Source organism: Sander lucioperca, chromosome 10 (genome assembly GCF_008315115.2).
Source record: "Sander lucioperca isolate FBNREF2018 chromosome 10, SLUC_FBN_1.2, whole genome shotgun sequence".
Classification (NCBI taxonomy): domain Eukaryota; kingdom Metazoa; phylum Chordata; class Actinopteri; order Perciformes; family Percidae; genus Sander; species Sander lucioperca.
The window spans coordinates 37,838,504-37,860,488 of NC_050182.1; the positions used below are offsets into that span (position 1 = coordinate 37,838,504).

General features: G+C 40.7%; 1 protein-coding gene across 3 annotated transcripts in view; it reads right to left on the bottom strand.

Annotated features, from left to right (window-relative positions):
- The window catches only part of ascc3 (activating signal cointegrator 1 complex subunit 3), a 208,505-nt gene that overhangs the window by 149,512 nt on the left and 37,008 nt on the right, over window positions 1-21,985 (bottom strand). For all 3 annotated transcript variants that reach the window (XM_031278220.2, XM_031278219.2, XM_031278221.2), the window contains exons 6-8: window positions 7,086-7,287; window positions 6,376-6,511; window positions 3,798-3,923 (exon numbers count right to left, since the gene is read on the bottom strand). In XM_031278220.2, coding sequence (XP_031134080.1) covers window positions 3,798-3,923; window positions 6,376-6,511; window positions 7,086-7,287 — 464 coding nt within the window. The remainder of the gene's footprint in view (window positions 1-3,797; window positions 3,924-6,375; window positions 6,512-7,085; window positions 7,288-21,985) is intronic.

Consider the following 21,985-nt stretch of genomic DNA (forward strand, 5'->3'; position numbering starts at 1 on the left):
TAAATATTTTAATCGTTTGACAGCACTAAAAAAGATGCTTACTCTGGGTCTGCATTTTGGTTTTTATTTCGGAAACCTGGTAATCAATTATGCCATTATTGCCTCGCCTTGCCTGATTTCTTTGGTACTGCTTTAATGAGCACATTTGGATCCATATAAGACATCCAGATAATGACTGCATTAATAATTAACTGTTACATTTTGCTACAATTACCTTTACTTAATTTAATTATTGTGTATTTTCTCTTATGTTGAAACTGTAAAGTTAGGTGCAACAACTAAAAATAAAAAAATACAAACAAAACCATAATCCATGAATTGCATAGAAGTAGTACTGTGCCCAATGTTTATTATGTGTTCTGCAGTTCCTTATTTTACCATAACATATATTGAATCAACTGTCAACCACCTGTCATCAGACTGACTTTATTTATTTATTTATGTAATTATTATAATATATTATTATTCATTTTATTGTTCAGCAAACTAGATATAGCTAAGTATGTTGCCCTGATGCTCCAATGATGCTAAAGTCATTGTCTGTGATGTGTTTCATCTTAATCTTTCTGGTTTGCTACATTTATCCACAACAAGTAACTAATGGCGCTTACCCACTGCTATTATCAGCTCTACTCGGCTCGACCACGTTGCCCCGTCCTCCTTTTTCCATTGCAGATTTAGTACCGCCTCATGCGTGAGGCGAGCGTGGCTGGTCGTCATAGCAACACCGCAGGAAACTGCCGTGACCTAACGCGACACACACACACACAGAACGTCGAAGGTGTGTTGGTTTTGATTCTCGGCATGTGGCTGTTGCCACAGCCAGAAGACACATTTTGTTTCAAAAGAAGTTGGAGGCAGCAAAAAAAAAAACACCGCTGGCTAAACTATTAAAAAATTATGGTTTGTTCAGGACAGGTCTGTCGCTAGCAATGACGACGCAGCGATTAGTGACAATTCTCTCTGACCAATCAGTAGTCTGCAAGTTTTCACGTCACCTTTTGTTATGGCCTCAGCTCGCTTGGAACCTGGACTGAGGTGATACTAAAAAAAGTACCTGTTGGCAGGTACCAGGGACTTTTTTTCATAATGGAAAACCAAAAAAGGCGAGTAGAGTCGAGGCAAGTCGAGCAGGTACCATTTAATGGAAAAACGCCATAAAACTTGGGGTATAGTTGACCATATTTGGCATTTTGGAGGCATTTCTGTATGCACAGTAAATTAGCCCGTATGCACAAGCTGTTGGAAGTACAACAGTACCACAGATTTATCACCATTCATTGCATGAAGTTGTGTGTGTGTGTATGTTTGACAAATACAAATTTTGCCTACAAAACCTTGCTTGTAAAGACAGTTCCAATGTACACATTTAGAACTTGTTCAATGCATGCGTTGGCAATTTTGGCCCGTGGTTTCTTTGACTTTCAAGTACAACATCATTGAAGCCCTGGATGAGTACACCTTCAAGACAAACATGTTCACTTACATTACAAAAAAAGCTAACCCTGTTCCAAACAAGTCTGATATGAGTGATCTCCTTGAAGCTCAACGTCACAGTGCATTTTCTTTTACAACAGCTTTTACTGTACCTGCCAAAAGCTGTAAGCACTAGTAAGTAGAAACAAAGATCTTAACAAAAAGAAAGGAACCCATGGACATAAACACGTTTTTATATATACAAAATGCTATCTGACTGTACAACACGCTTGTCCGTGTGGACACATCCCTGTGCCTAATGGAAGGATTAATGGTCAAATCCTTTAAGATCCCCCCTGATGAGGATTGAAATTGACAGGCATTGAAGAGACCTCAGCACTCAGTGCAAGCAAACACACACACACACACACACACACACACACACACCTGAGCCAGTATCAGAGACTGTGAAAACATCAAGAGCAACAGTGTAAATGTGATTAAACCATTACTTTATCAGTTTGTCATGCCACAAGCACACACATCCATTCACAGTCAATTACACAGTCAATTAGACACACACACACACACACACACACACACACACACACACACACACACAAAAGCTAAGTTCTTGTTTATTATGATGTCCATTAGGATGAGTGACAGGAAGGTTAAGAGAGGTGAGCAGTTACACTAGTCTCCTGTAGTGTGACAAAATGCTTCTGAGGTTTACGGATATTGTACTTTAGGGCCTTCATCAACAAAAGGTCAGATTGAGAGAAGGGGTGACCTTTTGCACTGCTATATCTTCACTAGTGATGCAGTAATGATGGATTACAAAGTCCTCCTCAGCAGACAGGATGGGAGCAGAGCTTTTCAGAGACAATGATGTGTGTGGAGTATCTTGCGTCCTCCTGCCATACCTCTTCCCCAAAGGCTGGAGCAGACTGAACTCCTGCTTTTCCAGTCTGCTGCCCCCTAATACGGCTGTGGCTGTGTAAAGGCTGCCGGAGGCTACGGGGGGAATGTATGTACCAATATTAGTGTGGGTTTGTCAGTCAAGGTGTCAGTCAGACTGACGGGTCATTGTGTCGGCTGACAGCCGGCTGGGAGCTACAGCACTTCTGTTAAGAAGGAACATCACTCACTGGCCATTACAGCCACAGTCCTCTCCTGTTCACTGGGATGGAGGATAACAGGGGCCATATCAGCAAAACGGACATTTAGGCAAGTCTAGTTGTTCACACAGATGTACTTCAAAATGCTGATTTGTTGATAATTAATCCATTCCTGGGAATGGGGTCCCATTGTTTTGTATCAAATCTAAAGCCTAGTGTCTGCTTATGAAATCCTTTATTAATTACATTGGGTTCAGCTTTCAACATGTGTAAGTAATACAAGTTTTATATAACTAACTGAAATAGGTTTGAGTTGAGACACTACATCCAAAGAATACAGACAAAAAGGTTTCCACATCAACACCTCCCAAAATCATGTGATTTACATTAACACCTCCAGCACCCGTTTAAGTAAATAGTGAGCTTCTCGACTTTGTTAAAAACTTTTTAGGTAGCCTCGTTAGCAATGAAAACATGACACAGAAGGTAGCGGTGTAAGGGTACACATTAGGCCACGGTTTGGTTCATACCCCGGTTTAGGAGTTATGGTTTGTTGTGAGTTCAGTACAGCGGGGGAAAAAAACTAATACATAAGGATATGTTTCTTTTCATTTATTTTGAACAGACAGTCCTGCAAGTGTCAAAGACAGATCATCTTGCTTGGGGACTGAGGTATTTTGCCCACTGGCAACTTTGAACCCTAGACAGCCCAAGAAACGCCCTTAATTATGCAGAACGTTAAGCCTTAACATAATTTACAACAGGTGAGTTATAAAAGAAATTCACCACCGTACAGATGTCATGAAGGGCGAACTTAACTATTCAGACCAAAACCGTTTTTTGTTCCAGGGTGTAAACATGTTTAATTCTGAGGTAAAGTTGGGCATTTTAACATGGGGGTCTATGGGGATTGACTCCTTTTTGGAGACAGCCTCAAGTGGCCACTCGATGAACTGCAGTTTTTGGCACCTTCCACAATGGCATCATTTTTCAGCACCATAGATTGCCACAGCAGTAATAATACAACATTTGCTAAACATAGTTCGTCAGAGTCAATATGGACATGTTTTGTTTTGACTATCGCATCCTGACCTCAGAAATGTCACTTCAAAACGTCAGCCTTTATAACCACAGTAGTCAAACCCTAGCGTACACACACACACACACACACACACACACACACACACACACACACACACACCCAAACAGTGTACAAACACACACAAAAGCTAACTAACACAACTACACAGTGGCTCCTACCTCATCTAGTTCAGAGATGTAGACGGGCTTCTCTTCAAAACCGATAGACATGGGGTCGTTGGGTGGGATCTCCACCTCTTCATACATCTTAGTGTTCTCTCTGCGGATTCCCTCGGGTAGCATCATCTGAATGTCACACACACAAACACACTCAAAAATGAGGAAAACACAGTTCTCAAATGGCCTCAAAGGGACTGTTTTGACGTGGTATTAAAATCAGATCTGAGTGATCCGATCACCAGTGGACAGCTCTAAGTACGTGTGTTAACACTTGGCAGTAAAACGTGTCTCCAAATGCGTCCTGAGTGACCACTTATGATCAGATCTCACCTCCCTGCTCGATATGCAATCATCATACATCATTTCTGTTTGCATACAGGCTGGTTGTGTGTGAGTGTGTGTATAAATGTCAGTTGTTACTCTTACATAATCATACGTTAGAAAACGTGCAATGACAAATGGAAAAAGTGCTGCCCACAGTCCGTCTGTGTGCCAAAATACGGATGTCTACTGACGTTCGCTTATAAGAGTCGTGTTAAGTTACTGCTGATGAAGTCAGCAGAACAGAACATTTCCTGATTTTGCCGCTTCATAATAAAAGCCTTTAAATAACAAAATAACTGGGGGGACTTGTATTGTGAAGAATTTATAGGAAATAAAAAAACATTTTCCAAGCGCTGCTTTGACCAATCAGGCACACCGACTGAAAGTGCTGTGGCAAAAGGTCGTTGCAACGTAAGAGCAGGAACGTCTGTAGTAATATCTTACATATTGGTGAATTCGGGGATGTTTCGTGAAACTAAAAATAAGGTTATTGTGTGTGGTTATATAATTCCAGGCAACCGCTGGGCACAGGCAGGCAGCACAGGAACAAAAGAAAAACAGACACATCACCAATAGTATGATAATAACATCCAAAACACACAATTCACTCTCAGTGGTTTCTGTGACGTGAGAAATACTTTAAATGAGTTTGTAGTTCTACTTACAGTTGAGTAAGCAGTCCTTAACGTGGCACAGGACACAAACGCGTCCACAATGCTTTAAGAATGGGGCCGGATGTGGCCTGAGTCATTGGATGTCAAGAGCTGTGTTCGAAACTGTTTCCTCATTCACTTACTCACTATTCCCTATATACAGTCCCTCCAGAAAAAAGTGATTATGCGATCGCATAATTCAATGCATAATCAGCCAAAGTCAGCATATTTATGCGGGGTCCGCATTTTTTTTAAATACGCCGCACTTTCGCCGCATAAATTGCCAATTTCCGCGCAAAATATGCGGGGCTTGCATGATTTCATAATCCCCGCATTTTCGTTGCAAAAAAGTCACATATATCTTAGCACAAAGTTGAAAAATGTTGCGTTTACTTCACACAAGAGCAGCCATTTTCCCCTGTTGTCATGGGAACATTATGAAGTGACGTAATTACGCAATGTGAACATCATCAAAAAGCTGCAAACCCCGCGATGATGAAACCGCAATTTTTGCAAGTTCCCGCAATTTCGTCGCATAAAATTGCATAAATATCCGGCATATTCCATCGCATTTTTTAAGAAAACGTGCCGCATAATCAAGGATTTTTGCCCGCAACAATCACCAAAAAAATCAACGTAGAGATTCCTGACACTCTGTGCGTCAGTAGATGTGTGTGACGTAGGCGTGCGCCGTCCAGCATCATGTAAACAAACCTAAACAAAAATACTTCCAATACGTTCCTGAAACAAACCGAGCACTCAGGAGAATAGTAGAAGGTTGTATATACAGTATGTTGCATGATATATTTCCACTGTTCAGAAATGAAAGCGCGCTCTATTTTTCCTTTTCAGTTTTCGCGGATGCTTCTGCTTCTTCTTCTAATTTGGGCAGTGGTGGCCTAGCGGTTAGAGAAGAGAGCTTGAGACTGAGAGGTCGTCAGTTCAATCCCCAGACCAACAGGATAAAATCTGGGTGGGAAAGTGAAAGAGCAGCGCTTGTCCCTCCCTCATCAATACCACTGAGGTGCCCTTGAGCAAGGCCCTTAACCCCAACCGCTCCAGTGGAGTTGCTCAGTGGCCAGCAGATCAGACTGTGGTTGTGCTGGGCAGCTTCCAGGTATGAATGTGTGCAACTGTGTGAATGTGATCAGGGCGTTCCTGCAAAAGAGAGGCTGCCTCTCAGTGAACCTCCCCTGAATAAATAAAGGTTGAATAAATAAATAAAATAAAAATAATCTGGGAAAAAAAGAACCGCGTTGCATTGTGGTATACAGGAGTAAAATGTAGGGTACACTCATATGTATTAGCTGAGCATTGTGAGTATTTTATAGTGGATAGAATTAACCGCTGAGAATTCGATCGCCACTACAAAATGGCAAACACACTATATAGTGCACTGTTTCCGTGATAGGGAACGGTTTCGAACACAGCTAAAGCATCCTGGGTGCATTCACACCTGTACTAGAGCTCTTGCTCTTGAGACTTGCTCTTTTACAAACAGTTCAACTGTGTTAAATAGCCAAGGCTAAACATGCATTACACAACAAGCAGACAGAAAAGGCAGACACTTTACTCAGAACTATCAGTTATTCAAGCCTCACCTTGGCTCCTCCAACAAACGCAGGCATCTTTGTGGCCTCTGCGTAGCTGTCATAGACATTTGGATATCGAATACGTTCATACACTCTTTCTCTGCTCAGTACAGGTTCACGTCGTGCAGTCAGCAGGGCCTGCTCCCTGTGCAAGCAAACACAAGACATATGGAAGATGAAAAAAAACCCAGAAAAGAAAGTATCTTTAGACTGGAAATAAAAGGTGCTTGATAGAAGTCAATTCAAGAGTCTTCTGTCAAAGGAAAGGAAGAAACAAATACATGGCAATGTCACATCTGCAACCACTTGGTTCCATACGTGAACCCTCATGTCCATTCATATTTTAGCTTAAGAATTAATAATGCAGTTGATGATTCAAATGGAGAGGCACAGATGTGAGGCATTATGTTCCTTCCTAAAGTGGCTTACCCCTCAGCTAAACCTTTCCTTCACACTGGGCTGGATTTGGTCATGCTAAGTTTTTAATTAAACAGATCGCTGCTCTTTTTTTCATCCTCTGAAATTAAACTTTCAGAAAAGTCCTCAGTGTGCAGTGCTGTAGTGCCTCTGTGCTTATTTTGTTTTTGTAAAGCTCAAGCTAAGTTGCCGTGAAAAATGCAGAAGCTTGTCAGTTTGGGTACCTGAGAGGACAGGTGGAGACGGACAGACATAGAACAAAGAAAAATGAGGAAGAAAAGGATGAAGAGAAGATGATATACCTCTGGATTCTCATCTCTCTGGGGTCAAAGGTCAAGGCAGCATCTGAGGAGTCGCTGTCATCTATTCCTTTGCCTCTCTTCCTCTCTCTCTTCTCCTCCCTGCGGTACAACTTCATCATCTGTTTCTCCTGCTCTGACTGGATGGTCACCTGGCACCCATAGGTGGGCTTTGTCACTTCGCCACTGGCTTTTCGGCTCCCATCTGAAGGAAATGTTAGGATGGTCAAAGGGACTCAATCATTTTACTTCTTTAAATAGACGTCCCATGGAGATAAAGACACCTGACAGCAAAATACTATAATGTAAAAAAAAAAAAAAAAAAAAGAACTATGTGCAATAGCCACAACCTGTTAAACAGGACATTCAGCTCAGTATAAGACTTTCTTCTAGGGATCGACTGATACTGGCTTTTAAAAGGCCAATACGGATTATTAGTAGTTAATGAAAGCGATATTTGGAACAGATATGCATTTACAGTGAAAATTAGTCAAAAAGTAGATTTTGGAATGTTACAAATTCCAACACAAAACTTTTTTTAAATGCTTTAAGCAATTATTTAGTAACTGAGAAACTTTCAACATAATACCCAATAAAAGATAGTCAGATAGTGTTGTGGGCGGGACATTAAGTCAGACTGTGGTGAGTGAAACCGAAGCAGAGGGACAGATACAGAGCTGTAGCCGAGCCAAAGTAGAACACTTTTTAATTAATAACTTTATCGGTTATCAGGCAAATAAAACGCTGATACAGATGCAGTGAGGAAAATAAGTATTTGAACATGCTGCTATTTTGCAAGTTCTCCCACTTAGAAATCATGGAGGGGTCTGAAATTGTCATCGTAGGTGCATGTCCACTGTGAGAGACATAATCAAAAAAAAAAAAAATCCAGAAATCACAATGTATGATTTTTTAACTATTTATGTGTATCTTACAGCTGCAAATAAGTATTTGAACACCTGAGAAAATCAATGTTAATATTTGGTACAGTAGCCTTTGTTCGCAATTACAGAGGTCAAACGTTTCCTGTAGTTTTTCACCAGGTTTGCACACACTGCAGGAGGGATTTTGGCCCACTCCTCCACACAGATCTTCTCTAGATCAGTCAGGTTTCTGGGCTGTCGCTGAGAAACACAGAGTTTGAGCTCCCTCCAAAGATTCTCTATTGGGTTCAGGTCTGGAGACTGGCTAGGCCACGCCAGAACCTTGATATGCTTCTTACAGAGCCACTCCTTGGTTATCCTGGCTGTGTGCTTCGGGTCATTGTCATGTTGGAAGACCCAGCCTCGACCCATCTTCAATGCTCTAACTGAGGGAAGGAGGTTGTTCCCCAAAATCTGGCAATACATGGCCCCGGTCATCCTCTCCTTAATACAGTGCAGTCGCCCTGTCACATGTGCAGAAAAACACCCCCAAAGCATGATGTACCCCTAAAGATGATAGCACCCCCATGCTTCACAGTAGGGATGGTGTTCTTGGGATGGTACTCATCATTCTTCTTCCTCCAAACACGGTTAGTGGAATTATGACCAAAAAGTTCTATTTTGGTCTCATCTGACCACATGACTTTCTCCCATGACTCCTCTGGATCATCCAAATGGTCATTGGCAAACTTAAGACGGGCCTTGACATGTGCTGGTTTAAGCAGGGGAACCTTCTGTGCCAAACCATGACGTCTTAGTGTATTACCAACAGTAACCTTGGAAACGGTGGTCCCAGCTCTTTTCAGGTCATTGACCAGCTCCTCCCGTGTAGTTCTGGGCTGATTTCTCACCTTTCTTAGGATCATTGAGACCCCACGAGGTGAGATCTTGCATGGAGCCCCAGTCCGAGGGAGATTGACAGTCATGTTTAGCTTCTTCCATTTTCTAATGATTGCTCCAACAGTGGACCTTTTTTCAGCAAGCTGCTTGGCAATTTCCCCGTAGCCCTTTCCAGCCTTGTGGAGGTGTACAATTTTGTCTCTAGTGTCTTTGGACAGCTCTTTGGTCTTGGCCATGTTAATAGTTGGATTCTTACTGATTGTATGGGGTGGACAGGTGTCTTTATGCAGCCAACAACCTCAAACAGGTGCATCTAATTTAGGATAATAAATGGAGTGGAGGTGGACATTTTAAAGGCAGACTAACAGGTCTTTGAGGGTCAGAATTCTAGCTGATAGACAGGTGTTCAAATACTTATTTGCAGCTGTATCATACAAATAAATAGTTAAAAAATCATATATTGTGATTTCTGGATTTTTTTTTTTTAGATTATGTCTCTCACAGTGGACATGCACCTACGATGACAATTTCAGACCCCTCCATGATTTCTAAGTGGGAGAACTTGCAAAATAGCAGGGTGTTCAAATACTTATTTTCCTCACTGTAATCTGCAAACTGCCAAAAAACAGTCGATCCCTACTTTCTTCAGTTCAGTACTCCCTGTAAACCAAACAATTCCTGCCAAATTATGATAATGAACGTATTATGTTCATGTGGAACATAAAAGGTCAATCTGCATTCTTGTCTGTACTTGTGTTCTTGTGGACTTTTCAACAATTAAATTCAAAGTCCACATATAGCCCAGTACAGTCCAAACGACCGCAAGTGTCCTTGCTCTGACCGTTTTATCAAGGATTCCAACAGCAATGGAGGAAATGTTGAGCCAGGCTCAAAGTGGGAATAATTTTTGTCCTAGGACTGCTATTATCTCTATTTATTTAGTTTTGATATGTATTCAGTTGACAAAATAAGCTCAGTAAAAGACTTTCTTCAGTTCAGTACTCCCTGTAAACCAAACAATTCCTGCCAAATTATGATAATAAAGTTATTATGGCCATGTGGAACATGAAAGGTCAATCTGCATTCTTGTCTGTACTTGTGTTCTTGTGCACTTTTCAACTATTAAATTCAAAGTCCACATATAGCCCAGTACAGTCCAAATGACCGCAAGTGTCCTTACTCTGACCGTTTTATCAAGGATTCCAACAGCAATGGAGGAAATGTTGAGCCAGGCTCAAAGCAGATATAATTTGTGTCCTGGGACTGCTATTATCTCATTTTATTACTTTTTGATATGTGTTCAGGTGACAAAACAACCATAGTTATATACAGTATGTGGTCAATTTATCCATCATAATCCCTATTTAGAAATTTGGAGATGCGAGGACCCGCTGGCCGGGTGAGATCTCACCCAGCCGGTCATCTTGGCAGCCAGCAGCCCAACTCCTGAGAAGACTGACCGGTCAATATCTGTCATCATCCTGGGGAAGATCAGTATTATCTTGGTATGCCCTTTGGTAATTTACGGTTGGCTTTGATGTCTCCGTAGACAGTGGAAGATAAGTTTTGGTCTCAGAGATGAAATATAATACTTGTTTTATTTGTATATATATTACAAATTACATTACAGGCATATCTTTTGACTGCATCTCACTGTCAATTCTTCCTCCAGGATAGGGGTGCACAATATATCGACTCAATATCGTTTTCGCGATATCACGTTGCGCGATATTATACCGAAAGTCTCACGATAATTACGCGATATTTTGTTTGCGTTGCATCCCGCCCGACATGTACCCAAAGAGTATAGCAGCAACAAGAGGCGAAACTCAATAGAACATTGTGTTACATTCAGTCCAAGATGGCGGAGCTGCAGTTACTCTTGTTACGTCTATACTCTTTGATGCACCTCTCGAAAAATACACATCACTTGGTAGCGCTGTATTTCCCCCGACTCATTTCCTGGTTCTCCTTCTCCATAAACAACATGAAATCAAGGAGAGGGTTAACTTTTCCTGCTACAGATTTCCCACCGTGGTCAGAAAACACAGGGGAGACACTTTGTTTCTCTCACTAAGACTCTAGAGTCACTACTCGCTCCGAAGAAAATCGCCGTCACTCTCTCACTTCTACCTCGCTCTACCACACACCAGAGCACGTATAAACATCAGCTGCGTGGAGCCTCCGCAGAACCATAAAACGAAGCGAAAGAAAAGAAAGGATCTAAAGAGAGAGGGAAGAGTGGAGCAAAAAGAACACAAAAGTAAGAAAATGAGTGTTGCTCTGTGAGACAACGAAATAACAGAGATTGAAAGGAAACCTGCCTAGCCTACCCCCGGTTGCTTGGCAACAGTAAACAGAAATTCTCCGGTGCTACCTTAAACCACGTCTTAAAAAAGTTACTTCAGAGGTTTTGTTAAGTCACAAGAACGATGTTTTTGGATTTAAAAGTATTTATTTCTCGATAAAAGTAACACAATATATGAGATTAAATGCCAAACATATCAGATATATACATAAATACGATGTCCTGAAGCGTTTTCCGCCATCTTAAATTATTTTCTTCGACTTGAGCCACTGACATACGTCACGCTGCCCTCACGCTGTCTTCACTCTGACTGGCAGTCGCTCATGGCCAAACGGCCACTCCCATTGAAAATGAATGGTAGCTGTCTCTTGTAGCTAATGTGACTGTAGGGTAATGCCTCCTCCTCGGTAGCTTGGAAATACTTTGGCTTTAAGCCAACAGATGTGCATTGCATTGTTTTTTATACCGTAGTGTATATACAACCAGTACATGTCCTGTTATATAGACATGCTCTTTATTTATTCATTTTATATGTCAAACCAGTAAAACATGTCCTGTTCTGAAGACACATGTTGGACCAGTCCAATATCACTGTCAGTTGAAATAAACCTTGTGTTGTAAGAAAACTTGTTTTATTTGTTATAAATCTATTTTGATGCGTTTTCCCATAACTTTGGTAATTTTACATATGTTTAAAAATATCTAAATTAATATCGATATCGCAATATTCATTATCGATATCGCAATATCACATTTTTTTCAATATCGTGCACCCCTACTCCAGGATATTGTTTATTGTCTCTTAGTGGACCTTTGAGTTGAGATTTGGTTACAGTACAGTGAGGTACAGCTGTATTGAAGTGTAACACTGCCTCCCGTCTTAAGTTTCAACAGTTTGAATTCCTGAGTTTGGAACTGCCAAGTTTGTATTGTCAAGTACACAAGTCCAAACTCTTTAGAAAGGCCAAACGTCTAAAGTGAAAGTTCCATCTGGAAACACCATGGTAGTCGAGTTAGTCTTTGGATTTGAGTGTATTCGATATGGCAAATGCAAATAAGAAACCAGAGTTTGAAGAGCCTCCAGTGTCATTTAGATCTTTTAAATTGTTTGGGAGTGGAATGGTTGCCCAGTAAGTTACAACGACTCTGTGTAGAGTGGTGGATCAGACAAAAACTGATGGTGTTGTCTAACCAATTTTAGGTATGTCTTTTAAACACAAACAAATGAACATGTTAAACCATTTACAATGGCATGTTCCTTCACATGTGCATCAGCCAGTCCGCTTTATTATTGAAAATGTTAGAAAATGATTCAGTTAGTCTTTTATAATAACAATGGTGTATGTCAGGCTCCGATGCCTACAGCCTGAAAGAGTATTCATCCGTGGGTGAACAACAGAAACGTTTGTTAATGTTGCGAAAACAACATCAGGTCAGCCAATGTCAGTAAAAACTGATTCATATTTCAGCAGTAATCTTGATAGCCCATTGATGTCAGATGCATGTGCATGTGGCATTGCACAGGTTAATGTTCCCCCATTGCAGCCTCCCTGTTTGAGGCACAACAGCTCAATAAAAGGCAGAATTGCTCTTGAAAACAGATGAGATCTGATGATTGCACCACGGCCTGGGCTGATTGACTGAATGATTTCTTCTTTATCTCGTCTAGTGGCTCTACCTGCTGCACAGCCTCCCTCTCATTCTAGCAGCTCCCCTCTTCCTGTCACTCTTACCCTTCCTCCCATTATCTCTCAAACTCCCAAACCCTTTAACTCTGTCACCCTTTATGCACCAATTCCTAAATCATTCCCCATCCTTTACTTTCCCCTCTCTCTGGGAGCTACTGTGCCTTGTTATGCATCTCCAACAGTGATTGCCTCCAAATCTTCAGGATTCTCATCTCCACAAGTGCTCATGGTGCCATAATCATTGTGAAGAACATCGCCAACATAGATTTTCATTTTGCTTACAAGATGGTTTCAAGGTGTTTTCACAATTTTCATTTTTTCCCCACACCTTTAACATCAATATATGATTTTCAAGAGCAGTCTTTTGAGAGTCAACATATAGTAGTGACTAACCAGTGTATTACTCTTGAAAAAGAAAAATCCATTTTGAAAATGTCACGTAGATAATACAATATGTTGTGTATTAACCTGTCAGACAGAGATAAATATCAAATAGTTTCATTCTAGGTAACATGCATGTACAGTATATAATGTATGTAACCTGCAGTGGTCCTAAATGTGTATAGTTATATGGCAAACAACATGGCTGAAGACATAGTGTATGTACAGCACAAAGTGGAAAATTAATGCAAAAGGATACTTGTAAACTAATCTTAAATTGCAAATATCTTTTTGCTAATCAGATGAAGTTAACAGTCTCAGATTTTTTTCTATGCACATGCATTTTTTCTATGTACATGCATTTAGCCAGACTACAGTGAGACCAGAAAACCTCATTTGGACGTCAGATCCAGAGTTTCCGCTAGAAAAAATTGGTGCCTCTCTCTGCTGGCACACTGGAGACAGGTTTTACGCATGCTACCTTGACCAGTTTGACCCACTCTGGATAGATTTGACCGTAATCCCAATAAGTACCTCGCAGGCTGTTGAGAAAGTCAAGCCTCCGTAAACGCGGAGAGCTGTCATCATATATGGCATCTGGATGTGTGCCTGTGGCATTAACGTTAATGAGAGGGGCTGTAGCTGGTGCCGACTCGTCCTCGCTGGCAATTTCTTGGCTTCATTTACGTTAGCCCGGCCGCTGCTTGGTGTTATGAAGTAATTCACAATATGTCTCTGTTTCGCCAGGGCTTGGGCTTTGACTTTCCCGCTTGCTTGTCGCCGTTTGTTGTAAATCTACGCTAGTCTTCTGCATTCATTCATTCATTCAGAATGCAGAAGACTAAACATGTAGTTTTTCCTTTATCGCATACGCTACAGTCTAAAGTCATTTCTAAATGAAAAAATATGATTGTTCACTGTTTTAATAAAACGAAAGATATGAAAATCACTGTAGCCTATTTTAACACAATTCAAATTGTGCAGAGGGAATTATTTCCACCGGTCATTATATACCGGTCATTATATTATAATGACCGGAGACAATTAGAGTTTTCGGTCCTCATCATTTTTTTCTGGTCAATGACCAGAAATTCAGCGTTGGGTATTGGCTGGCAATCTAATCCGTGGGTTTAAATGTCTTAAAATGCTTAAATACGCACATTTTGCCTATAATATAAACTAAAAACATCATTCAGCTGCAGCTAAACAACTGCTCCAGGGGTGATGATATATTTCTTTATCATATCACAGTCATTGAAAGCACTTCATAATCCTCCCTATAATTCTGTCTGCTCAGAGTGGTTAAATAATTTCAATATCTAGCTTTCACTGACATTTAAGACCTATAATTGTGAAGAAAGTAAGCGTTCAAGGAATGACTTCTATGAGTTACCACAGTACTTCAGGTAGCCAAATAGCCTTGTTGTCAAACTCGCTCACTAGCAGTGAGGATGATGCAATAGTCCCTGCATCCACTGAGTTCTTGTTCTCTGTGTTAGATGTAATACACAGCTGTGAGCTGAGTTTGTACTTGAGCGGCAGAGAAAAGCCTCTGTTCTGATTATGGCCTGAGGAAATTGTCCAAAATGCTTGTCAGAGAAGCACTGGCATCAATTCATCTTGTTAAATTCACGGCAGAACCATTTGCTATGGTACACCAAGTCTGGAAAACTGATTTCTGCGTAGTTTTCTACACATATTCCTCAACATCTGCTGTACCCCACTTGAACAGAAAAAGAACTATGCTTAATGACCTGGTCAAAGTCTTTTGTACAGTACAAACAAACACAAACACTCTTTTGGAAGCTATTTCTAGAGAGGGCTAAAACAGCTCAAATTTGAACGATGGCTCTCTCTCTTCTAGGGCTGCAAAAATACGGTAAACAGACAGAAGTAATGTTGAAGTTAAGCTACTACTATGATAAAAAATGAAGTTGCTATTGAAGTTGTTGGCAAAAAGAGGCCTATTCACACATCAAGCAGACATGAAGTAACTCAAAATTAGCGTTCCTGGCCACATGACAGATGTAAGTCTAATGGTTAAAAGTTTTTTCTAAAAACTAGTTTACAAGGGCTGCAACTAATTTTTATCGATTAATCCGCCTATTATTTTCTCAATAAGTCAGTTAATCATTTAGTCAAGAAAAAAGACATAACATGATAAAACGTCAGACAACAGTGAAAAATGTCCATGGAAACGTCCTAGAGCTTAAAGGGGTGATAGAATCATTATATAAGGTATTTCACACTGTTCCTTAAGGTCTCCTAATAGGGTATGTAACATTGGTTGGGCTGAAAATGGCCCGGGTGCTGTTCTATGCTCCCTAATCAGTCCCTCCAGAAAAACGTGATTATGCGATCGCATAATTTAATGCATAATCAGCCAAAGTCCACATGTGGGGGCTGCATTTTTTCATATACGCCGCACTTTCGCCGCATAAATTGCAGATTTCCGCGCAAAATATGCGGGGCTTGCATTATTTCATAATCCCCGCATTTTCGTTGCAAAAGTCACATATATCTTAGCACAAAGTTGAAAAATGTTGCGTTTACTTCACACAAGAGCAGCCATTTTCCCCTGTTGCCATGGGAACGTTATGAAGTGACGTTATGAAGTGACGTTATGAAGTGACGTTATGAAGTGACGTTATGAAGTGACGTTATGAAGTGACGTTATGAAGTGACGTTATGAAGTGACGTAATTACGCGACGTGAACGTCATCGAAAAGCTGCAAACCCCGCGATGAAGCCATGATGAAACCGCAGTTTTTGCAAGTTCCCGCAATTTCATCACATAAAATTGCATAAATATCCCGCATATTCTATCGCATTTTTTAAGAAAACGTGCCGCATAATCAAGGATTTTTGCCCGCAACAATCACCAAAAAACTCCGCATTTTTCTGGAAGGACTGCCTAACGCAAACCTGTGAATGGGCTTTAGAATGAACAAGAGGTTTTCTGCCATATATGGTATGGTCATGAATATTTAGATGAGGTGCGCGCTGATTGGTTGTACACAAACAGACACAGAGCTGCCCCGCAGCGCACACACACACACACACACACACACACAACGTTACCGATAGACTTCCAAATACAGACATGCCCAGAGAAAATATCACCAGCTGGCTTCAAACTTAATTTCTGCTCCAACACATAAACTCATCAACTAATGTTACTGTACAAAGCACCAGAGACAGTTTCATTACAGTTTCATCCTCGAGTGTGTCGCGCACAAACACACACCAATGCAAAGTTTTGACACTTTCATTACAACTAGTGTTGTTGTAACGTTCCCCTTGGGACATAAAAAAACTCCACTTCCAGACAAGGAATCACAAGTCACCCTGTAGCTAGTCAGCGCGGGGACATTTAGCGGAGAGTGAAGCCCTGCAGGCACGTCCTCTGCGCCGCTGCGTTAGAGCCCAACTCCCGCTCCATTGTTCGATATCTAACACTTCTCTCTGGGCCAGTATTCCGTACAGTCTGGAACACTGCATTTACGACCGTGGTTCATTTTCAATATCCTTGAAAAACTTCCAAACTTTGTTCTTTCTAAAGTACACAGTGTAGCTTGCAGCTAAGCTTGTGTGTGAGATCCTGACAGAGCTCCAGCTCATAGCGGGTCTGTGAAGGTGGAGAGGCCGACCGGGAAGGCAGCAACCCCGGCAGGCAGCCGCCGGCTGTCTCGTAAGATTGTGGAGCTTCTCAAGTTCGAAACAGTCACACCAAATTTGCAATTAGCCATCAATTTTCGAAAAAAGGCCCATATTTGAGCTCTACATAGTTGATTTCTTGCATGAAAAAGTCTCAGAAGTTAATTTAGTAATGAAATAGCAGAGGAACAATGTACAAAATTTCTGAGATCTGCGCGACCTATGATTCAGAAGACTAACTGGCCTCAGATCAGTGGCCTATGTAAATTTTGGGGCGTGACAAAGGTAGAAAGTAGAGCCAAATAAGGTACAGCCACAGAGTTGACGTCAACTATGAGCTTTGTGGAGATATGCCCATTTTCAGCAGCAGTTTCAAATTGTGAGATTTGCATAGGAAAGAGGTGTCAACGGGACTTTGAGGTTCTATGTATGCCTATTTTACCCACCAAACTGTCGTAATTCAACTATGACAAGGTAAACTCGGTTTTGCATTCTATCATCCCACTTTAACTTAAAATCTCACAATATTTACTGTCATAGCAGTGACCTTTCCCATCACCTTCTCTATGTTCATCAAACGTAGGTTTGCAGTTAGAAAACTAGAAGACTGCAGGTTTGTAAAAGTAAATAGCCCTCCATGCAGTTGTCTAGTGTTGCTCTGTGTACAATGACTCAGCAGGAAAAGGATGATACTTCAACTGACGACATGAGGTTAGAATCAGGGGATCCACGTTTAGGCTCAGCAATATATATTAGAATATTTTGCAGGAATAAAAACAGATTGTTAGATGCATCGCAATTCTCTCTTGGAAGATTGTGTGGATGCTGAAAAGTCAATAATCGGAAATTTAAAACCCAATTCTTAACATACATTATGATAGTCCGTAACGTTTTGTGGGCTGTATATTCCTAACGCCTGAACCAATTGGATAGTGAAACTTAGAGAACAGGTACTAAATTGGTACCGGTTTCTGAGTGGTCAGTACCGAATTACTGATAAGCTCCTGGACAAACAGTGCTGCTAAGCATCTGGGAATGTTTTTTTTTTTAACTAAAATATGTTATACAACAAGTACAGACTCTTTTTAAGGAATAACTCAGAGCGTATGTGTGTATAATGTAGTAAGGTAATAGCTGTGATTGCAACAGTGGAGTGTGTGTACAGTTTAGGCTATTTGTCAGTGAATAAATGCTAAAACTCCTCAAGACCCAAGTCAACTCCCACCTGCTGATTAAAAGTGAAGGGAGTTAGCCCCGAAGTTAGCGACAAGCTAGTCTCTTGCATTGCCAGACCTTCCTCCACAGCACTGCGGAGGAGGGTCTGGATAGACCACAAAGCATTCCGGGATGGGAGAAAAACATGCTCTGGTTTATTGGCATTTCTTTAAACCAATCACAATCATCATGGGCGGACGGAGCCACGGTGCCGCTGCAAAATAGCGTCTGGAAGAACTTGTTTTGGTGGAATGTGTACGTTCAAAAGTTGTTTTACTCGTGCAACAGAAAACTCAGATTGGACAGATAGTCTAGCTAGCTGTCTGGATTTACCCTGCAGAGATCTGAGGAGCAGTTAACCATAGTCCTCATAAATCGTTTGTCAGACCAGACATTTGTGGCTATTGCCACGCCCTCATTATATATACAAGAAACTCGGGAAACAATTGACCTTGTTTCTGCAAAAAAGTAAAAATCTTTTCATGCCTTTATTTTTTGCTCCAAAGTATGGAGAGTAGTATCCATACGATTATAGATAAGTATTGGTATTGATAAGCAGTAATGATATTGGAATGCACCAAATGCCAAGGCAAATTCTACTTAAGTGTAACTTGGCAATAAACAGTTTTCTGATTCTGAGTCTTCTGATTATCTATATCGATAAAATCCCAACAATACTCATCCCTAGCCTAGAGATTTTCACATCTACGCCGTATGTCTATGTGATTGTACTTTTGGCTTGAATAGCCCTGGATTTATCCAGCGCCTGGTAACAGTTTGGATATGTGGACATTTCTTTTTAATTGTCCACTCCACATACTACTGCCTCTATCAGCCATTGAAATGTGGAAAAGAGCCACCAAGAGAATCTGTTCTTTGATAAACATGCCACTGCCAAGCTGCAAACTGCAATTCAAAAGCTAATCAGCAAGAGACAGGCATTCCCACTAAATCCCACTCTTCCTGATGGCATGCAAATAGTAAAAAATTTAATCAGCCTTTTTTAACCTCTCCTGACTTCGCCCTCAGTCGTCAAGGCAACACTAATCTCAAAAGCTGTCTGGCAAGTGGAATTTTTAATAATGATCAAAAGTTCCTCACAATGGGAATAACATCAGCTGAGGTTTGAAGCAGCATTTGGATGTGTCTACAACTACAGATTGTTTTCTTTGGACTCAAATAAACACAATTGGTCGATATATTTCACAGATACAACCAACCAATGTATAAACTGAGTCTTGTTGATGCTGATGTGTCCCAGATTTTACTCAAGTTTTTATTTATATAGTGCCAAATCACAACAGAAGTTATGTCATGACAATTTTCACATACAGCAGGTCTAGACCATACTCTTTAATTTACTGAGGTCTTGAACATTCCCCCATGAGCAACGAGGGCAAAAACTCCCCCTTAAAGCTATAGTACGTAGTTTCTGTCGCCCCCATGAGTAATTCTAAGTAATGACAACAAAACTGTCAGCACGTCCACATGATACAAGCCTTCCGTGACTGCGCACCACCCCCACCCCTCCTCCACGCAGTTGCTAGTAGCCAAGGAGGACACGGAGGATTAAAAAAAAAAACATGATGGACTCTTCAGAAGAGGTCATTATCTTCGCTCGATTTTCTGCGCGCGAAAGTCGCCGGATGACACCATTTTCTGAACATAGCCATACTGAGAAATACAGAGAGAGTTTTGTGGAGCTGATAAGTCCTAATTAGCTTTGTAGCAACTCATTTGGCAATGGCTTGAATGTAACGGACGTTCATTAATATCAAAAAAGTTACGCACTAAAGCTTTAATGGGAAGAACACCGTGTGGGGGAGATGGGTTGCCGTTCATCTGCACAAAGGATTTATTTCACAGTAACGAGCCTAATGTGAGTTGTCATCTGCACCAGGGGCATTCGCTAATCTTTTTTGTATCATTCCCAGTCGAGTGCATGTGCTACATGTGGTAACACAGTATACCTCTCTGCTCTGCTGTGTGTGGAGCGCCGATATCGCTGTTCAGAATGTCGTTTATCTTCCAAAATGCAAAGCTTGTCTCCAAATGAATTATGCTTGAACCTGGCATTTTATCTGGTTTACCTGGGTGTTGTCCAGTGTGACTTAGGTGTTCCCACTATACCGAAACTAAACGGCATATGAGTAAGGTTGCAAATACCGGGGGCTGGGTTTGTGCTGTCCCTGTGGAATGTCACCTGCTGTTTTATTAATTTTTTTAATTAAGTGAAATAAAATAAATAACAATATTTTGCAAGGGACACATTGGAAAGTGTAAAACATAAGTTTTCTGTCAATATTTTTACTATGCTTGTATGATAAAAACTTTATTATTATAAATATTATTAATATATTCTCATATTATTCTAAATATATGAGAAATGTATTCTAATCATTCCGGGCTCCACTGGCGGAGCTCTTGTGTAATAAATTGAAAGAAAAGTTAAATTTGTCTCCCTTTTTTATGATTTGATATGTGTCATAAAACTGTCGATCTTCTATGATCTAAGTTTTGTAACATTTTTTTTTATTATTATTTTGTATTTTTTTAAAGGATCCTTTAAACTTGATTTTTCAAAGAATTGTGACCAAGATGTGTATTGGAAATTTTGCAGTGTAAAAATATACTGGTTATTGTGGCCGGGTTGCTCAGTGGTAGAGCAGGCGCACATATACTGAGAGGTTTAGACCTCGACACAGAGGTCCAGGGTTCGAATCCAACCTGTGACAATTTCTTGCATGTCTTCCCCCTCTCTCTCCCCTTTCTCACCTAGCTCACCTGTCAAAAATTAAAAGGTGGAAAAGCCCAAAAAAATAAAAAATTATTTATATATATATATATATATATATATATACTGGTCATTGTCCTCTGGTGGACAAGCCATGTAATTGTGACACTGTTTTTAAATACATCTGCTTTAAGCTAATATCGGCTAACATATTGGTCCGGCCGATTCATTGGTCTAGCTCTAAATTCAGCCACTAACCATGCATATCATGTAAACCATACAGTATGCTTGTGTTGATGCATGACCATTGTGAGCATGCATGACAAAACTGAGACCTGAACAACTCAGAGCCTCACAACAGTGTGCTGCGTGTGAAGTCTTTTGCGCATGCGGCATCATTTTAAAAACACACACACGACACACAGAGAGTCCTAGATTTGTAGTTTGATTACATCCGAACTTAAACTGCAACATGAATGAACCGTTACTAGTCTTCATTAATTACTTTAACGAGGTACTGTTACACAACCAGCATTATAATCTATATGGGATCTGTGAATTTCACATTACTCCAAAAACTCTATGATCTATGAGGCTGTATGATTTAGTTGCAAGGATTATTCTAATCTTCAGCAGCTCTTTGATGTCTACCTTGCATATGGATCAGAAGAAAGCACTGACAACGATCCATCCTATCTTTCCACCAATATCTTCAAATACTTACGGTTCCACTCTACATATTAAGGAGGGGAAACCTGCCACCTTAGGACAAAAGAAACAGGGGGCCGAGACACAACACTGGTTCAGGATGGGAGGACAGCTTTTGAAGTAAAGGTGCTGACACACCAAAGAGATCGTCGCTCCTCGGCTAACCTCGTCGGCTTCTTTTCGGCCGTTTGTGTTGGAGACATCGGTGAGAGGAATCCCTCTGATTGGGTGTTCAGCTTAAGCAAATTAGTGTACGAGAAGAAAAACGAAAGTGAAAGAAAGCAAGCAAACCACTAAAGTCGAGAGGGCACACACAGAAGGCTATTGACATGTTTCATCTTCATCTCATCTGATCAACCCAACACACATTGGGCTGTCAAAAATGTTACTTCTTAAAAAACACTACTGGAATATCAGTATCTCCATAAGAGGATAAGAGTACAACGAGA